At 42.6% G+C, this 21,692-nt stretch overlaps 1 protein-coding gene across 3 annotated transcripts in view; it reads left to right on the plus strand.

The window, feature by feature from the left end:
- LOC131680189 (protein single-minded) overlaps nt 1-19,015 on the plus strand; it is an 82,854-nt gene extending 63,839 nt beyond the window's left edge. For all 3 annotated transcript variants that reach the window (XM_058960916.1, XM_058960921.1, XM_058960912.1), the window contains exons 3-7: nt 2,894-3,669; nt 11,752-11,957; nt 12,335-12,441; nt 12,618-12,765; nt 17,707-19,015. In XM_058960916.1, the coding sequence (XP_058816899.1) occupies nt 2,894-3,669; nt 11,752-11,957; nt 12,335-12,441; nt 12,618-12,765; nt 17,707-18,739 (2,270 nt within the window). In that variant the 3' untranslated portion in view covers nt 18,740-19,015. The remainder of the gene's footprint in view (nt 1-2,893; nt 3,670-11,751; nt 11,958-12,334; nt 12,442-12,617; nt 12,766-17,706) is intronic.
- The last annotated feature ends 2,677 nt before the right edge of the window (nt 19,016-21,692 follow it).

Here is a 21,692-nt window from a genome sequence, read left to right on the forward strand (position 1 = left end):
ACAATCTATAAAAAGAGGTATTGGCTTCTAGTCAGTTAATTTTTCGATAGCCGGATGGTTCATTTTTGACTGTAGATAGATTCAATCTATAAAAAAATAAACTCCGGCTGCACTCAAGCACCAGCTTTCGGTGATTCTTTGAAAAACAATTGATTTTTTTCCAAATTGACTGGATCTCAGTTGCATTTGGGCGTAACCATTTTTACGCGAATTATTTAACGAGCATTTCTTTCTAAAGCAGTAAAAAGTCTGATTCGAAAGCGGACAGAAAACGTTTCGCTATTCTGGAACCCAGTGCTATTCCAGTTGGGTTCAATTGAACGCAATGATTCTAACGTGAATCTAAATTGAAATATTTTGATGCGTTTCCGAAATGTTTCTGCCGATTCCTACTGAAATACAACTACAGTCGTCGTTCGCTGGTTGGGCCACAGACTCTGTCCAACTAACGAATTTGATTCGCTAGTCGGACCAACTGATATACGTCGAAAACTCCCCAAAGAAGACGCTAGTAGTGTAAATGCATCAGTTAACATATCTAACTGTTGTCAGTTTGATTGTCAAAGTGAATTTCACATGAGATTTTGACATTAAAATAATTTTTAGTTGAACAATGGTCCAACTAGCGGAGGTCCAACTAAAATGCGGTCCAGTTAAAAAGTAAGCAACCAGCGAATTACGACTGTCAAGGGTGATTCATCATGAGTTTTTTTAAACAAGCAAAAATATTTAGAAAAATGTTGGCTCGAATCAAAACTCGTCGAATGTTAACAAAATTCATTCTGTAGCATCAAACTGGCGCCCAGGTGGTAAAATCGTTAGAGTTCAACGGGGAGCTAGAGCGTTGCCAGAAAATTTTTATTTTCCAGATTATGTTTTAGGACATTTCCGGTAACGGGCCCATATTATTGGCTCCAATCAAAACTCGTCGAAATGTCATTTGATGATAGGTTCATCCGGACTGTTCATTTGTGTTTACATTTTGCTAGGGTTGCCAATTTTATTTTGATACCGCCACCCAATGTGGCTACGCCACATCTCTTTTACGCGTGCTGTCCTTAAACTAAGGATAGCCACTATGTTTGAGTAAGCCAGGCAAACGAGTGGATCACCGATTCGCTTACTTCCGATGGCGGGTCGACGGCGGCTCAATAATAATTGAATACTTTACGCTGATGCAAAAGAACTCGAATGTTCATTTTTGACAGTACGCCTGTGGAAAATTAACATGGACTTAAAAAAATTCTTTGGGATTTACTTCGAACGAATCTAGTCGTCCACACATGTAAACAGTACTAGTAAACTGTTAAGAAAAGTGAGGTTAACTGCGTCAGTAAAGAACCTAATAGGGGCCCCGATCAAACGATTTTCGCAATGTACAATTTGTTTGCATCGCGAATTAATAAAGCACACTTTTTACACGAGAATAGGTTAGTAGCAGTAGATAATTTTGGACACGTTTCAGCCACAGTTACTTCTGTGTCTACTTTCTTGATTCCAATTGGTTTCGGCTCTACCGGTTTTGTGTGTACATTACCTGGAAAAGGCAGTTGTGTCGGTATTCTAATTCGAATGTGCCAGAAAATGTCTCATTCATGTTTATCCGGAATCCTGTTGCATTTCAGCCAGATTGTATTGACTGTCGAACTGTTTCGCATGACGAAACAAAACTGAAATTAAAATGAATGGTTTCCGACGGAAAAATCGATGTTTTCGTTTACTTAAAACTGTTCCAGCTGGTGATTTAAAATACTATCGTGCTTTTGATAGTTTGGAGAGATTGCGAAGGAAAGTTTTCCGGGTTCAAAATCCGCGATGAAACTCCCGAGGTCTTAACCTAATCAAATTCCGGCTGGTTGGACTGGGTAGTTGCAGTAGAATCGTGGTTTTATGCAGTTACCACGCCGAATTGAATACTTTACGCTGACGTCACAAATGAACTCGAGTGTTCATTTTTGACAATTCGCTTGTACTGTTTACATGGACTTAGAAAAATTCTTTGCTTTTTGCTTCGAACGAATCTAGTTGTCCACAAAAATTTTCTAAGTCCATGTAAACAGTACTAGTGAACTGTCAAGAAAAGCGAGGTTAACTGTGCCAGTAAAGAACCTAATATCAACTGCACGAAATGGTTTTAAAAAGTTTGTTCCAGTACACGGAAGCCACTCCGGAGTAAACAGAAGCAAAAAATACTTGCTCCTTTTTACTCCGGTTAGCTACCAGAAGAAAAAATAGAAGACGAGAGTACAGGAACGATTTTCTCCAGAGTACTTCCAGTTTCTCCTGGTACTGAAACGAACCTAAAGTCTTAAGAATTTGTTCTTTCTAGCAAAAAAGTCGCATAAATCAAACCTAATATTTGACGCAAACTTTCTAGAGCGAGAATACTTTAAACTGATTCGTTTTTACTTTCATATCATAACATTATACATGGGAACGTGCACCAGCCCTTCAAATGACAATTACATCAATTCAACCACCGTCAGGCGGAAAAATGCCGCAAGGGAAAATCGACCCTCCAGTGAACCTTTTCCACGGTGAACAATTTGTGCGACGGTGGTGGCGTATGCTTCTTGTTATTCTAGTCTAGTCCTTTGAGCATACGTTCGCCTACATCCCGTCACTTCCTGCTGAGCTCGCTAATAGGGTCCTGCAGTTCCGTTGCTACTGCTGCTGTATACAAGTATATGTCTCGCACCCTCCGAGCAGGGTACAACAATAGGGGGAAAATAATAGGCGCACAAAGTGATAAAAATTATGCTGACAAATAAAAACACATTTTCAAGTGGATCAGACTACCATGCATTTAATGACGAAGCAAACCGGCGACAACGACGATGATGAATACCACTTAACGCCGAGATTGTTTTCTTTTCTAATTATTCTCTCACAGGTCTGGGGGACGCTTGGGGTTCGCAGCATGTGCCCAGCAATCCCCGTGACTTGGCCATCAAAGAGCTGGGCTCTCATCTGCTGCAAACGCTGGATGGGTTCATCTTTGTGGTTGCCCCCGACGGTAAGATAATGTACATCTCCGAGACAGCTTCAGTGCATCTGGGCCTCAGTCAGGTGGAACTGACGGGCAACTCGATCTACGAGTACATCCACAACTACGACCAGGATGAGATGATTTCGGTACTTTCACTGCAGCCAAACATTTTTGGATCTGCGACGCCACCGCCACCACCTCCCCCACCAGCAGCAACGGTAACGGTTCAACTGCTTCCTCAGTATCCAATGGGCAGCTCTCCTCCCGCCGCAACATTAGTCAGTCAAGGGCAACCGTCGGAATCACCTCCCCAAAACACCAGCTGTCCTCCGTCGTTATCCCCAAGCATTAGTATTCCTCCTCCACCCGTACAACCCCATCTAGGTCCCCCACCCCAGGTACCCCCGGGTCTTTCACCTTCCACCGGGCAAATTCCACCACCCCACCTGACAGCGAACATCCCCTTACTACCGAACCCACACCATCATGCTGCTTCGGCTGCCCCTCCTCAGCATCACCACCACGCGAAGCACCATCACCATCACCCCCACCATCATCATCACCATCACTTCAGCCAGCACCAGCAGTCGCAAACAATCGAAATCGAGCGTACGTTCTTCCTGCGGATGAAATGCGTACTGGCGAAGCGGAACGCCGGGCTCACCACTTCCGGCTATAAGGTAAGCTCCATTGTTTTTGTTATCTACTATGCACATTGAATACACTTCACTCAACGTATGTATACGACGCTGAGTACGCATTCCGGTTTAAGTGTTTTGCTTCGATTATACAATTTTGCTCTTCCGGTTGCGGATCGTTATGTTTCGAAAATGTGGCACTTTTGCATATCTCGGCAGAGTTTTCGTGTTGGTATTTTAATCAAACAAGAAAAATATAATTTGAAGTTTTGTGAGCATACACTTATTAAATCACGGAAAAAAAGAAATTGTATTGATTATTACGAGTTTAAGGCTTAACAATTCGTTCTTTTGCTGCCTTTGATACATTTGGCCACCTTACGATATGTCCTTTTTCTTGTAAATATATCACTTACGTCGTAGCGTAAACTACGTACTACTAAACTGATTTATGAACAACAGTGTATACAGCCGTGATTCGCTGGTTGGACACTTTTTAACTGGCCCGCTTTTTAGCTGGATGGACCTCCGCTAGTTGAACCATTGTCCAACTAAAAAGCATCTGAAAGCCAAAATCTCATCAAATTTACTTTTACAATTAGGCAATCCATGAGACGTTTCTGATCAGCTGATTATTTCTTGTTCACTTATTCTGACGTTACTCCGAGGGATGCGACGTCCGACAATATCGTTGATCGATCCAACATCAAACGCATCGGACTAACGAAAGTTGTTTGTCGGACGAGTTTCTCTGTTCGCAGGAGTAGATTTGTTGACAGAACCCACCGCTGAATTGGCAAACAAACGTCCAATGGATTGCCTACACGCCACCGAAAAACTACCTAAAATTCAGTACTTTTGACTCAATCTCGTGGTATCGTGCAGGAAGGTAAAATTAGGTAAACCGTGTTGAAGGTAGTTTCCATTTAACTACGGCAAAAATAATAACTCAACCTTGAGTTTAATTTACTTAAATTTCAGTCGAATTTGCCTAATTTTGAGTATACCCCAAACAACTTAAAAGTACCTTACTGCACGGAAGACCTCGACTGAGTCGAATCTCTCGTTTTGTTTTTGACAACACTAATAAGTGCGAAAGCGACGCACAGCTCAAAAGTACCTAAATTTAAGTTAAAAGAACTTATTCTGTAGGTTTTTTTTACGGTTGCGTGTAATCAATCTGACAATATTTAGAGATGTGAACAGATGCATTTACACTGCCAACATCTCCTTTGAAGAGTTTTTGACATCTGCTGTGGCCCAACCAGCGAATCACGACTGTATACAGTCGTGATTCGCTGGTTGGACGTTTTTTAACTGGACCGCTTTTTAGTTGGACCTCCGCTAGTTGAACCATTGTCCAACTAAAAAGCATCTGAATGTCAAAATTTTATGTCAAACTTACTTTGACAATCGATATTAGAGATAGATGCAATTACACTACTAACGTTGGAGAGTTTTTGACATCTCTCAGTCGATCCAACTAACGAATCAAATTCGTTAGTTGGACAGAGGTGTGGCCCAAACAGCGAATCACGACTGTACTACGCTTGAGAAATATAATTTAATCCGTACTTAAGACAATTACATACCAAGTTAACTCCAGTAGTTTCAAAGTAGAAAATTTTGCAATTTTAAAATGCTATACGACGCCGTTCTCTTTGTTGCTGATTTTAAAACACGCTTTAGAACTGTATTTTAAATACATGGAGAGTACTCAGCACTTAAGCCTAAATTTGAAGGCAGTAACGCTGAAGGCATGGAAGTCATGAATTTTAAACGGAACAGAACACCCGCTAAAACTGCTGCTGAAGACAGCAAGTTCTGGTTTTAAAATTTTTAGTTTTATATTATAGAACTGTCAAAATTATGAATCTAGAACTGAAACATTCCTGAACAAGCTCTAACAGTGCAACGTCGAAACGTCATAGGTATTTTTTTCTCTCTTAACTCTCATACACTCTCTAACTGTCATACGCGCGCTATTTTAGTGTATTTATTCTTGCCGCTGCAGTGTAGTAAAACGTTTATTTCGGATTCTGTGAATTCTATTGGACAGACCTGTAGTAAGTTTATGTGTTCGAAAATTTCCGATAAAAATTATATCGCTTAACTAAACTTTTATAAAAAGCTAGACGAATAGATGAGAAAATCGATCAAATGATGACATACATTCAACAGACGAGACAGTAAGTTGCCATCCGTGATAAACAGCAGGACATCAGAAATCAGAAGCAAACGAAAAATACAACCGGACTAATGTTGAGATCCAGAAACAACTCGTATGCTATGAATACCGGCTCCAAACCAAGAAGACTCCAGAAGCAAAACATTCCGATCACCAAACCCAAGATAACCTCACCAGATCATCTGAGCCAACGACCAACGAAATCACACGCATGGATTATTAACACGACGAAATTGAGATTAGAAACGCTCCCTAGCCAGTCTATTCGATATTTAATATAGATAAACTACGCACGAAACCACGAGATAGATCGGCGTGGAAGGAATGAAAGTGTAGTACTCCTTCCAAAACCGATAGGAGATTAGCAGAACTACACAAAATCTTCCCACAGTGCTGATCGTAGTCGCTATTTTTGAACATAATAGTTATACCAGTGGTTCTCAACCTTTTTTGTACCACGAACCTATCTGAAATCACCGTAAGTTGCTGACCCCCACGATCTGTTATGCTTGGCATTGTGTGGCTGGACGTTCCGCAGGTCAGTTCTGATTTTGGAAATCTTATTGCGGGAATTGGTGCGTTGAACATACTTTCGCGAATATCTGGCTTGTCTCATTTTTCACATGTCCCCTTGCTTTCGCCCGGAGAAGACTAATCGAGAAACTCATACTGCGACCGGTATTACTGCAGCACTCCGGTGTCGAAGCAGAAAATAATTAAAACTACTCACAATCTTTCCTCTGCCGGCCACTGGCGGTAGTTCCGGAAGTAATCGGGTAGTAGTTTAGACAGCAGCTGGCAAACGGACACTCTTGGTTTTTCCTGAAGCAGATTGTACCAGTATGAATCCAACGAGTAATCTGTTCGAGTAAGAACAGAAAAAAGTAGCTTCCCCTCTTCGCAATGACAGAATTGAACAGGAGAAAGAGGACAGTCCGTAACTCCCATATATGCAATTCTCGCAATTCCCATGGCTTTTCGCCGACGTAGACACATCGCAACAACCCGAACAGTACCAGAGCGTACTGATCTTCCGGTTGAAATCAGCCCAAAAACGTCCAGGAACCAACGCAGTACAAGAAATCGTAGGCCAGGTTCACTACCAACATCGTTTTCGACAACGGTTTTCACCTTGGTCGCAATGCGAATCCAAGTACTACAACAAATGACAGTAATATCGATTTACATTATTTCCAGTACCCAACAGTTCCATGAACAACTAGGTGACATTCTCGAACTGCTTCCACGCCCTATGCTAGTGGTAGATAACTTCAACACCCAACACATATACTGGAAATCCAATAAATCAACCATATTAGAATAATTCATGGCTGAGAAAACGATGGTGGAACAGCTAGTTATACTCAACAGAGAATCGTAGTCACGAGTCATCACAGATATCGGTGCTACTTCAGCTATCGACCTCTCAATCTGCTTCGATACTGTGGCCTGGAAATTTATCTGGCGAACGCTTGTAGAAACCCATAACACCGGCCCATAACCGTTTCTATTCTTGGGTTTTCACATATTCCAACGAAAAGGCAACGATAGATTTACGATCAAGCGAACGATAGCTTACGAACGATTGACCACCAGCGCTATACGACTTACTATATGACGCTATAATCGATCATTCTGTCGATCATTTGATTTCAAACATTGTAATATCCCAAACCAGCTACAGCGTCGACGCTTGAGTAGTCCCCTGGTGATGTCCAGAGACAAAAGCAGCCATAAAAGCACTCAAAGTAATGAAACGTGTCGAAGTGGAGGGCCCACAAAGACCTGAAGCCCTGAAAAACTTATAGGAAGGCCGGATGATAGCAAAATAATTAGTCCAAAAAACAAGCGCGGAAGGAATTCGTCACAAAAATAGCCCCAAATTTAACTACGTCGGAGATGTGGCAGATAGTCAACTGGTTGGGTGGACGAAGTCGGCATCATCCAGTCACAATCAAACGTAAAAAAGCGACTGAAGAACTATCAAGCCATCGTTTCAAATTGAGAAGTAAAAGGGTGAACGAAACCGCTGAAACTTGTCACCTTAGTCTAATAATATCTACAACATCGGTCATTCAAATCTTCAACGACTGCCATTGTCGATGAAAACTACCATCTTGGAACTTCTCCCTTTTCCATCTGCTTTACAACCATGTAAGAGCTGTATGGCGAAGGAATTCAACCGGATGTAACCATCGACGAGTAACTCTCGAGATAGAATCGACTGGGCTGCTTGACAATCGACAACATGCCTCAAGGTCTGGATGGGAAACTGACACATATTTCGCGGAACTGGAGAGATCACCACCGAATCAAACATTGTCTTATAGTATCACTAGAGTTGTCCAAGACCTATGACACCACCTGGAGATATGGCATCTTACGAACATTACGAAATTGCCTGATACGTGGAAACATGATAAACATGCTAACCAGCTTCCTGTCAGAGAGAACGTTCCAGGTAAACGTTGATGGGCTTTTAACGCACATGTTTCAGTCGGAACATGATATGACACAAACTTATGAGCTCTCAGTTATCCTACACCTCGTCGAAATTCAATCCTTCTTCCGGATGGTTTCATCGACCGCTGACGACATCCTTCTTAAAGTGCAAGGGAAGAAAGAGCAATTTAGGTAATACTTTCATGAAAATATTCAAGAGATGGCGCTGCTTCATTGGTGGCTAACGTTAATTTAAATGTATGGGAAAGATATTAAAACTTGGGATTTTGGAGAAACTATAATATTGTTGTTGTAATATGGATACACATTTGATGCGGAAAAAATATGGGAAGAGTTTGTAGAAATTTATTTATATACTTACCTGAAAGTTTCCAAATAAAATCTAAAAAAACTGTTTGCGCCCATACAGTTTACTTACTAGTTTCCACCAAGAAAAGTTGAAACTATTTCTCTCACAACTCTGTTTCACTCGTTTTGACAGTAGATTCCCAACTCATTGCAATCGGAATGTTTTCTTTTAGAATTTAAGCGCAAATGTAACAACTGATTCGAAAACCGATTCATTCAGGATGGGTTGTTGCCTTTGGTTTGAATTCCATCGTAAATCAGCCCATATTACGAATATCATTTCAGATGTAATTAACTGGGATGAGGATATTTTATGGTGCGGACATCTATGTGTCGTGATAAAGAAGCTCTAGTTTCATGTATATTGCCGCAAGATGTTCAAAATATGAAAAAGCGCACCCTAGCATATAACGCAAGCAGAAAGGACATAAACTACTCAATTTATACCGACGAATCGAATGGCGACAACGCAGTAGGCCCGGGATTGTTTGAAGAATATCGATTGGTCTTCCACCACAATAAAGTGTTTTCCTGGCTGAATCGTTTGCAATAAAAACAACAAAAACTGCATACCACAATCTAATAACGTACTGCTCACGATCGACTCGGTCAGATTTTCATGGGCAATAGACGCTAACACATCCCAGCATCCTTGAATCCAGCAATTAAAGCCATGATCATTGATCATACATCGTCCAATTAGTCTATGCTGGAATCCAGGTCTGTTCCTAGAGCAGACGCCGTGAATCAAATGAAATCAGGTATCCGAAATCAGTGAATCTGCGTCCACTGAAGTAGAGCTTCGCCAAGTAAAGTTCGAGCCGATGAAGTGGACTGACTGCGATAGTTCGCCAGAATAGCGAATGCTTACCCGGTAACAAATAGTGCATACCCGGTTAACACACGTAACACAGTCTACATCACTACGGTATTATCCTAAAGATCCTAAGACGCTTGCATACGTCATCGAGCTGCAAGTGATGTACTGGACCAATAATCAAAATTGTTTACCCAGTATAACTGTCCAACGTAAGGTTCTTTCTAACTAGTCAAGACATCGGCCACAAAAAGTATTGTAGCGATCGGGATAGCCTTGAGCGGTTATGAGTGGTGTTAAAAGTAAACCGCCAAATTGAGAGATGGAGCGCTTGCTGAAGAGGTAAATGAGGATTGATGAGTATAAAATGTATATAATTCAATACAACCATGCTGGAAAGGTTGTACTCATAAAATTTAAGCAGGAACAGAAACTCTTTGTTGCCCGTAATAACACGAAACACTTTGTTGAGTGTCAAGATCTCCGCGTTCATTGAAGACAATGGAATCCAGGTGCGACTACACGATGTCTCTGGATACACCCGACGCCGCTATTAGCAAATGTATGTCGTAGAATAGACAGGTTCTCTCCGATAAGGAGGAGGTGCTCGATTGAAATGACCCTGTTAGATAAATGGTAAACAAACGATTTAGATAGCGAGTCTTTATACCAGGGATTCAGTGTATTTAATTCTGAAGAAAACATCGGCATCAGGGTGCGACTGCTGTTGGATCATTATAGAGGTCCGTCTCGTAATCGTCTACTGCAGAAAATACGATGACTATAGAAGGAAGCGCGGTATGAATTCGACGAATCTGCGAGTGGCTTTATGTGACGATGAAGAAAACGAGCAGAGGATGACAAAATTCCTCAGGTAAATGAATCTGCACAAAATGTTGTAGATTTAGTTCACCGTAATATTTTGAATTGGGTCATTAAAAGAAATTCTTCATTTATTACATAAACCGATTGAGCTCATCTTTCTAAAGATGGCAATACATAAGTTCAACCCTTAAAACATCAGAATAATTTTTAACTGACTTTCTACGAAAATGTAAACACGTCCTCGTTCGACACTATCGGTCTTCCTTGGCAGTGAATTTAACCACGTGGGTTAGCATTTTTGACAGTTATCCCAGCAAATAGCAAGGTAATTCAATGCGAGATGTTGTCGAAATAATTATATTTTATGAATAAAATTTTAATCGTCGATTTGTATTCAAAAAATTGCAAATGATTTTCGACTACGTATCTTTGACGTCAGCTGCATTGGAAAAAATCAAAAACCCAACTGTAACATATACTGTAGCGTTAAATTCCCAAACAAAACAAAAATGTATCCGGTTTACATCTTTTTTTTTGTGGAAAGTGTCATAAACCACAACAACTGGATGTAAATAGTATTGAACACTTCCCACTAACCTGGACTTCGCATCAGCTCAATTAATATTCCGAAAAACAAGCTGCAGCTATTTCACTGGCTTCGTAGTCTGGATTTGCGGACCTAGATTCTTCAGTGCTCTGACAGCCTCAGCTATCGAGGGCGTTGTGTTCATAAAACTTTTAGCAATACATGATGGTTAGACATCCGTAGGATACAACCAATAATAAACCGAGATTGACAATTATTCCAAACGCAGAGGTCGAACAAAAATTACTTTACTTAAAACATGGTGCAGTGAAAACCTCTTGAAACTTAAAACAGTAGCTCATAACGAGAATCGCTGAACGTTCGCTGTAAAAACAAGTCATTATACGTGACTTTGGAACCAAAACATATATGCCCAAACATCGAGAGCACTTCAATCGAGACATACAATGTTGGCACTGGACTGGGGCAGAAGTTTCATGTTTCATCTTCTTCCATGCAAACGAAAACAATAATAAAACAACAATTCTCGAGGCGTTGGTTAGCATCACGAAAGGGGTGAACCTCGTCACAATAAGCTCCACCAGGGGAAAAAATTAGCATTCAACTGTATAAGTAAGCATCACTCGTGTAATTAATCAATTATTCAATTTCCATCTTGGTTCGTTAAAAGCGAGTAAGATCAAACGGTTTCAATCCCATACCAACCGCGAAACAAAAAATGAAAAGTGTTCACATATTCCACTTTTTGATTAACTTTTAAATTGTAGTCATCGTAGCATTGCACGCGGTTCCTACCAGGTACATTATATAGGGTGAATTAGTATGCACAGACACGAGCGTTATGAGATGAAAAAAAATATATTTCATATAGCATATACAAAAAATACTTTCTCTGGTGAATTCTTAGTAACCCGCGGCCGTTTCATTCGGTACCAGGTCATCCACTGTTCCGGCTATCTGAAGGCCCGGATTTACCCCGGCGATAGCACCTACGGCGACGGGCACAGCTGCATCCAGAATCTCGGTCTGGTGGCCGTCGGTCATTCACTGCCCCCATCGGCAATCACGGAAATCAAGCTGCATCAGAATATGTTCATGTTTCGCGCCAGCATGGATCTGAAACTGATCTTCCTCGACGCCAAGTAAGTGACGCTATTGTATCCGAACATTAGTATTTAGGTATGCAAATACGAACCGTGTAGAAAAGATAATGCATGACAGTAATTTGATAGTGCACCACTATGTATATAAATTGCTTCCGAATGAAGAGAGCAAGTGTAAACAATTCGGTCCGTCCCGTGCCAGCCAACAGCCAGAAGTGCAAACGACCGGAAGGATTTTTTTTGTTCGCCTTCGGTTGCTTTGTTTGTCCAATCAAATCCGCGGGACGTGTCAAATCTTGTTTGTATCAAGAGCTACCTTTCCGATCGGATGTCGTTGCTATTTGCTCTGTTAGCTAGGCTATTGTTTTCTTATTGTGTCTCCCCACACTCATAGCCGTTATTTTTATGTTTTTCAGGGTGTCCCAGCTGACTGGATACGAGCCGCAGGATCTGATTGAGAAAACACTGTACCAGTATATTCATGCGTCCGATATCCTGCACATGCGGTATTCTCACCAAATTTGTAAGTGGTCTGGCTCGGCTCGGTATCTGTTGTTTGCTATAAACAAGCGCAGCAGCACGCCAGCTAATGAGCGATAAAATAGGGGGCGGATCAAATTACATTGAGATCATTTTTTCACGCTATCTCTCTCTCTCTCGTTCTCGGTTTCTCTTGCATTGTTCTGTTTCCCTGCGCAGTGATGTACAAGGGACAAGTGACGACGAAGTACTACCGATTTCTGACAAAGGGAGGCGGATGGACGTGGGTTCAGTCGTATGCCACCGTGGTGCACAATACCCGCTCATCTCGGCCCCACTGCATCGTCAGCGTTAATTATGTGTTAAGGTGAGTGCCTAATTATTGATTACAACTTGTTTGCAACAATGTTGTTCAATCGATTGACTTCAAAAATGGAACTCGACTATAATATATTTCAAAACAACATAAACATAAACGTAAACAAATTTACTAAGGACTCTGACAAAGTTATCTACATTTGGGAAACTTGTGTAGAAAGAAGAATGAACCCGTGTATAAGCGCAGAGACAATATGCTCAGCTTCGCCTCCGTGCTGATTTTGTTTTTAAATGCGAGGCTCTACGTTTGCTGAAATGTTTACAAAATCTTTGTAATGGACTTATGGGTTAATGGTACTGGCTAGGGTTCTAAACCCGACACCTTAGCCGGTGGAAGTAGGCTCACTTGAACGCGCCTGACTACCGCCAATCCGGCTCTGAACGTAATACCCCATGAAGAACCGCATCAACACCAGCAGCTGCAGCGAGAGCATCCCAGGGACACCATACCGAGCACGATCGACGACAAATCAGTTGGACGCTAAGGAAAGGGGGATGGGATTGCTAGGGTTTCAGGTGCGCACGCCGAAACCCAGCATTACCCCAGAAGACCAGCAGTCTAGGTTATCTAAAGTGACGAAGTTGAGGCAAAAAAAACGAAGAACTTTATCAATTTGTGAAAAGCAAGGGCAACGCGCACGGACAGATCTAGTGATTAGCATCAAATCCGCCGCAGCAGCAGCAGAAGGCGAACCAACGGCGTTATTAGAGAGAGCTGAAAGCACCGAAAAGACGCTGAAGACCACAGAGATAGCGAACGCAGAAGCCCATGAGACGCCGAAGAGTGACCGGTATTCTCGTGCTGTGAAAAGAATAAGGGAAACACCAAGAGAGGAGGAGAAACTGAGAAAGCTCAAGAAGGTGAAAGACCGCGAAAGAAAGTCAAGAGAGAAAGTCTTTGGCCGCGTCGTGACGTACGCTGCGATCCTCAAAAGGGTGAGAGAAGATCCCAAGCTGAAGGAGCTGGGGGAGAACGTTGTAAGAACCAGGCGCACTCAGAAAGGCGAGTTGCTGGTTCATTGATCAAGAGCTCGGTCTATTGGAAAATCGTGGCATAAGCGGTGGGAGGAGAAGCGAATGTTCAGGAAGCAGTTATCGAATGCAGTAATCTGGAAGAGATCACAACGGAAGACGAAGTGAGGAGCGCACTAATAGAGCAATGCAAGAAGAGCAGATATCGATCAGGTTGAGGAAGGCGTACAGTGGCACACAGACAGCAGTGATACGCTTATCGCCAACCGCAGCCAACAAGCTTATGTCGACCGGTAGGATCACAATCGGATGGTCGATGTGCTCGTTATGATTAAGATGACCAACTCTGATGAAAAATCCAAAAATTTGTACACCATGCGGACTGTGAGCCTGACCGTGATTAACGATTGCGTTTCGCTGCAGAATGGTGTACGGAATTTTTCATCAGAGCTGGTCAGCTTAGGTATGATTGATCCCTAGAGCCACTAAACAAACGGAGAGGTGTAGTGTGTAGAAAATGTGGGAAGAAAGGATACATTGCTAGAGACTGCACAAAGCGACCGAAGTGGTTGGTCTGCGCAAATGAAGGCGGAAAAGATCATATGACTAGAGGCTACTTATGCCCACAGTACAAACAGGCGGAAGCAGGCCAATGATGCACTGGAACTGTTGTGTCAGTGAACAACAGAAACGAAGTGCGACGTTACAATTATTGCAGAGCCGTATAATGTTCCTCTCGATAATGATGACTGGGTGGTGGATACTGCAGGGATGGCGACAATCCAAGTTATGGGCGGTTTCCCTGTCCAATAGGTGGTGGATGTCACACATGAAGGCTTCGGGATTGCCAGGATCTACGGCGTATTCGTATGTAGCTGCTATTCTCCCCTACTGTAGATACGGGCGAACGTCGGTTGTTATAAAAGGAGATTTTAACACTTGGACCGTGGAGTGGCGAGTTAGTGAGCAGTACACACATAGCAATCACCAAGCGATCTACTACACCATTGGTCGGCGGAATTGCATTGTGACGCGGAGAATGACGACTGGTGAGCGGAACTGGAAAATAAAGGATTTCAACAAGGATTTTTTGTTAAAGCACTTCGTGCTGACAGCCTCGCTCCAATTTCGAATGCCGATGAACTGTCGGAAACATTAGCGAGGGTGTGTGACGTATCAATGCCGAGGAAGAACCGGCGTCCGGCGTATTAGTGGAACGAAAAGCTCAGCATCTTCCGTACTGCCTGCCTGAAAGTCAGAAAACGCAAGATCTGAGGCAGTCAGAGAAGAGCTGGTGCTGCTACCAAAACCACCAGGAGATCCAGCAGCATATCGTCCTATAAGCCTGCTGGATACTCTTGATAAACTTCTGGAAAGGATCATCCTCAACAGGCTGACGACCTACGCTGAAAGTGATAACAGACTATCGCAGAGCCAGTTCGGCTTCCGGAAAGGGATCTCGACAGTGGACGCCGCCGCAGTCATCGCGAACGCGAAGAAAACATCGGAGCAAAAGAGAAGGGCCGAAGCTACTGCGCCATGGTGACGATGAACGTGAAGAATATGCTCAACAGCTCCAGCTTGATGGCTATCGCCGTAGCGTTGCACAGAATGTGGTTTCCGGACTATTTGTGCTTGATTCTGAAAAGTTACTTTCAGAACCGAGTGCTGGTCTACGAGACAAACATGGGGCAGAAGTCGATTAGGGTTACGGCGGGAACACCTCAGGGCTCCATACTCAGCCCAACGCTCTGGAATATAATGTATAACGGAGTGTTAACACTGGAACTGCCAATGGTAGACGAGATTGTCGGCTTTGCTGATGACGTTGTCCTGATGATAACCGGTGAGACCCTTGAGGAGGTGGAGATGTGGACAGCTAAGATAATAGACATCGTGGAACCCTGGATGGCTGACGCCAAGAGACAGCTGGTTCACCACAAGACGAAGGTAGTGTTGGTCAGCAACCGTACAAAATCCAGCGCGCCATGATCAGCGTCAAGGGACACGTGTGATGGTCGACGTTCGGTTAAATTACAACAGTTATGGCGACTATATATTTGAATTAGTACGGATCATGTCGAACATTAGAGGAGCAAGATGCAGCTCGAAACGTCGTCTGGTGGGCGTCTCATCCTAAATACTGAGGTATGGCGTACCGGCCTGAGCTGCTGCGCAGAATTAAAAGCGTAACCAGACGAACTTGACAAGCACGTTTCGCCTAATGGCTGTTCGTCTGGCGAGCGCGTCCAGAATGATATCTTCGGACGCGGTATGCGTAATGGTCGAGATGATCCCCATTTGCATCACTCTGGTTGAGAACGCAAAATGCCACCATCGGAAGAATGCACGAAATTCAAGGAGACTTGTCAGAGCGGACTCGTTGGCTAAGTGGCAGCAAGAGTGGGACAACGCGGAGAAAGGAAAGTGAACCCACCGCCTCATACCAAATGTGTCGGCTTGTGTGCATTGGAAGCATAGAGTGGTGAACTTCCATTTGATGCATTTTTTGTCCGGGTACGGATGCATCCGGAAGTACCTGCATTGGTTTGGATATGCTTCGTCGCCCCTTTGCTCGGAGTGTGTGAAGTGCAAGAGACACCGGAACATGCGGTCTTCGAATGCCCTAGGTTCGAAAAAGTTCGAATTTGACAATATGGTGGAAGAGATGTACCACGACGAGCATATCTGGGATGTTGTCAACAGAGTAAACACGAGTGCAGAGAAAGTGGTGAAGATACTAACAAAGTAGCATCACCGCCTAGAAAGCCGCCATGAAACCACAAATCGGATATCGGGATAAATTCTGCCGCCGAGAAACTCCGCCGGTGTAGATTAGTTCCACAGCCGAGGACCAGTTGAGTAGTGCGCGACGTAACACCGGGTTCGGATCGAAGCGGACGTTAGACTCTACCAGAATCGCCGGACTGATCTCAACATTTTACCGGGTCACTCGTGAGCAGGTTAAATCCACCGCCGGGAATTAGAGCGAGTAGCTTGCGGTGAACAGCTAGCAGTGGGAGGAGCCAGCACGCCAGGGAACCGGAATCTACGCTTCACCTGCAACCGCTGGACAGATCTCAGCACCCACTGGCTGGTCCGTTGAGTAGGATAAATTCAACGCCGTGGACTAGATCGAGTAGATCGTGACGTAGCAGTAAGCTAATTGACTCACGGAAACGAACATGGGTATAGGGACAAATCTGCCGCCGGTGAATTTACAGTAGGCTAGATTCACCGCCGTGGGTTATCCGACTATAGCGTGACAAAAATGAGAGCTAATTGGCTCAGCTTTCGGTCGGAGTAGGGTGAGTTCACCGCTGAAACAGGAGCTGAATGAGGACGTAATAGACGGAAACGGAAAGCAAGAGGAGAGTCGAGAGTTAAATGGCTCAAAGGTCGACCCATTTCATTGATCAAGATTCTTGGGATTAGCGATCCGTCAATAAAATCGCATTTTTACCACCATGCGGTTTTTTGTTTGACAGCTCCAGTGCTGCCGTCATCCACCAGCGACTGACAGTCCATAGCGGGTGTTTACCCTTTACCTGCTTTAAAGGTAACAGCGAAAGCAGCCGCATCCTAATCATCTTCTTCTCTCCAAGTGATTATATGCAGTTTCGCGAAACGAAGGCACCCGAAAAGCTTGAATAGCAGCATGCGACTAGTTAGTATTCTTTCTGTTCAAGATTTGCAGCTCGATGCATTAAATTAGCGGGAACCAATCACGAAAGAGCTTCGGTCGGATGATTTAAAGTCGGTTTATACTTTCCACCTATCAGAACTAGAGTAGCAAGGCACAATACAAACTAATTGAATCGTAATCCACCAGCCGTTCACAGCTCACAAAGGTTTCCTTCTCAGTGTTGTACATTCCTTCAAAGAGATGCTCTATTGCCTCCATATTGTCGTTTACAATAACTAACCCGGTAAATTTCATTTGGTTCTCTCTTTGCAGTGATCAGGAAGCTCGCGAACTGCTTCTGAACGAGATTCAGGGACCAATGATTCCGAAGCCGGAAATTCAAACACCGACCGCTACTCCAGCCACAGTAGCAGCTTCGGTGACACCAATTTCGCCACCGCAGCATATCCCAATACAAATCACACAACAGCAGCATCAACCTCCGGTACCGCCTACAGCTCTACAACAACAGACACCAATTCTACCGCCACACAACCCTCTCCTGGTAAAGGAAATGTCCAACTACCTGCAACTGCATAATTTCGAAGACGATAATAGCCTCCAGCAGATGGTTCAGAGCAGCAACATGCACCAGCCACAGCAGAACAACCAAGACTACGAACATCAATACAGCAGTCAGGCTGGTTTCATGATGGACTCAAACCAGTCAATGTCCCAAGGAACACCTAGCGAATTCCTTGATTCGTACTACGATCCCTTCTATCAACCGTACGATCCACAGGCGGACAACTCTAACATGCTACGACCGTTCTCTGCCAGCTCGAACAGTTGCAGTAGCTCGGACGGCGAAGCTCATCTGCACGCCACCTACATCCCTAATACGTCCCTGATACAACAGCAACAGTCGTCATATGACGAAATCAATCAGCATTTTGGAATCAACTGCTTCAACAACAACAACAGCAATGGAACTCCTTCAAATGGCCAGCTGAACGGCAACCACAGTAATCTAAACAATCATAATCTACACCATCAGCATGGCATGGTTGGTAGCGGCTCGGCTGCTCCATCTGGTGCTGCTACCAGCACAACTAGTAGTAGTAATCAAAACATCAACAATAATAACAACAGCCATCATGATAATGGCTTTTTAGACGACTTTAAAACCAACCATCATCATCAACAGCAGCAGCAGCAACAACATCCTCATGGCAACAACGGTCATCATCATCCTCATCATCACTCACAACTTCACCATCATCACAATGGGCCACAGTACACCAGCGTGATCGTGGAACCGCAAAACTATCATCTGCCTGTTACGCAAAATGAGTTTGTACATTAGATTTCTTTGGCTCTCTGAATTTGGTGGCACAACAGTTTTTAACATGAACTTGTTTTGAAAATTCGTGTAGGGAAAACGATTACTGAAAAAAGACTGCAGGCAGTTGGTATTGTCAAATGTATTTTGTTAGGACAGTAAACGATATTAGTGTAGAGATAAGTTTTTACTGTTATTTCTAGGTAAGTTGCTTACATGTATAGTATTTATTTAGAACATTACATGTAAATATTTGATACAAAACATTAGAAGCTACATTAAGAGTGGAGTATTAAACAAATATCTAGCAGAAATGGGTTTAAATTCAGAAGGACAAGTAGTATCACAATATCCTTAAGAAAAGTTTAATTAAATCTTAATTCGACGATTTCGTGGATTAGCTGCATATAAGGCAATCGACTTAGTAAGTACGTCAAGCCCTTCCCAGAGAGTGAAATTTGACATTCATAATTGTAAGACGATGTGTGAGATTGAAGAGTGCCTTGGTCAAGAAAGAGGAATGATGGAGTAGGACGAACGTTGTCCAGACTAGCACAAGTTTATTCGTACTGGTGATTTTACTTCGTGGAATTCTTCAAGTAGTACTATTTTCACATGCCCAATCTGAATTTTCTAACACAGAGGCTATTCTATGTCAGCGACTACCAAACTTCATTAACATAAGGACAGACCTTGTTATTTTAAGCGTCCCTTACATGTTTAATACTTTTGTCAATACACAGTATTGACGATGTTGCTTCAATACGTCAATACTATTTGAAATGCACATCGTCGTTACAACTTTTCCATTACACGTACCATACTCTCGTCAATACCGCCAAGATTTCGTTTAGTAGGTGAGTGTGAATTGACAGCTGATCACATAGAAATTTCATCCGAAATAAAGTCGTAATTCGCTGGTTGGACACTTTTTAACTGGACCGCTTTTTAATTGGACTTCCGCTAGTTGGACCCACGGCTCACAGAAGGGAAGCTTGCTATTCCGCGAATCAGGGTGGCCAGACCTACCGATTTATCGGTAGTCCTACCGATTTTGGTCTTCCCTACCGATTCCCAGACGACCAAGGCAAAACTACCGATATTTTGTTATTCCTACCGAAAACTACCGATTTTTATTGATTTTGGACACATCCTACTCAACATTAATTTTTTGGGTTGGATTTGGTCAGAGATCTGTGTTGTCAGTATTTTAAAATTCTATGTCAATACTACGTTTTTGGGACAACAACCCGGCCTACCGATAACTACCGATAAACTTTTAGTGACCCTACCGATATTAAGGAATTCTATCTGGCCACCCTGCCGCGAATTGACAGTTTTCGGTGACGTCAAAGAAATCGTTGAGATAAACAAACGGATTTCTCGAAAGTTGTTAATTTGTATTTGTTTATTAACAGTTATTAACAGTTGTTAATTGACAATATTCGAGCTCTTACGGTGGAAAAAATAGTGTGCAATGGATTTTTGACGTAAATTACGCCATAATTACACTAGACACAGTGGATAATCAGTGCATCTATGTGATTACTAGCGTAAATCGGGAATTTGGATGCATGCCACAGAAAACATATCCCACCGTAATTTTCTGATCATAGCAAAGGTTTTGGACATCCGCATAGCTTCCTTGTGATTTACCAGGTGCCGATCATTCGTTAGCAGCAAACAATATATGAGTTTCATGTAATTGTTTTCGCCGACGATTTCTATGACGTGACGCTCTCGTCAAATGTTTACACTCTAACGAGCTAGCCTAGTATATGTAAGCCGTGAGTTGGACCATTGTCCAACTAAAAAACATCTGAACATCAAAATCTCGTGTCAAATTTACTTTGACAATCAATCTGACAATCATTAGAGATGTGAATGGATGCAATTACACTACTAACGTCTCCTTTGGAAAGTTGTTGACACACGCAGAAATTTATTTATGCATCGATAACATACTTTTCTATCTGCCTCTCGTTTCTTCTGCTGTAAATTTTATGCATTGGACATATTCGGTCTATCCACTCATTGAATGCTTAGTAAAAGTTTATGCATGAAAATGCATAAAAATTACAGCAGAATAAAAGAGACGGGAATAGAAAGTATGCTAACTATGCATATTCTTGTCTCTCAGTTCAACTGTCAGTCGGTCCAACTAACGAATCAAATTCGTTAGTTGGACAGAGGTGTGGCCCAACCAGCGAATCACGACTGTAGTTACTTCTCTAGGGTGGTATGGCGGTGCTAGTGTTTTAACGGATATTTGTTCAGAAATTTACACAAGTATTATAAATTTATTTGTTCGAACAAGGACGTATATTCTGTGTCCAGTTGAACACATTAACTGGACCGCTTCTTAATTGGACCTCCGCTAGTTGGACCATTGTCCAACTAAAAAACATCTGAACGTCAAAATCTCGTGTCAAATTTACTTTGACAATCAATCTGGCAATATTTGGAGATGTGAACAGATGCATTTACACGGCCAACATCTCCTTTGGAGAGTTTTTGACAGTCGGTCCAACTAGCGAATCAAATTCGTTAGTTGGACACGGCTGTAGCCCAACCAGCGAATCACGACTGTAAAATAATAATTATCAATTCTTGAGCGTTTTTTTAAAACGTCATATCTGCAATGAGTTACTCTCTGTTTATACTTTTTCTTTCGATGTTTACGGCGTCACTATAACACTTTTCACTTATTTTACAGTACAGATCGAAAGACGGTGGTTTTAGCTAGCATATTATGCAAAGAGCTGAGGGATAAATGTTAAAGTGACCGAATTATTAACAGAAGAGAAAGTAAACAAAGAGAGTAACTCATTGCAGATATGACGTTTTGAAAAAACGCTCAAGAATTATCTCCCTATTATCGTCGCGAAAAACATGTAATATGCTTATACGATCCTGCAATGAGTAAATGCAGAGGTGATAGTAGAATTAATAGCATTCTGTGTGCTTTAATTGTTAA

Source organism: Topomyia yanbarensis, chromosome 1, assembly GCF_030247195.1.
Source record: "Topomyia yanbarensis strain Yona2022 chromosome 1, ASM3024719v1, whole genome shotgun sequence".
Classification (NCBI taxonomy): Eukaryota; Metazoa; Arthropoda; class Insecta; order Diptera; family Culicidae; genus Topomyia; species Topomyia yanbarensis.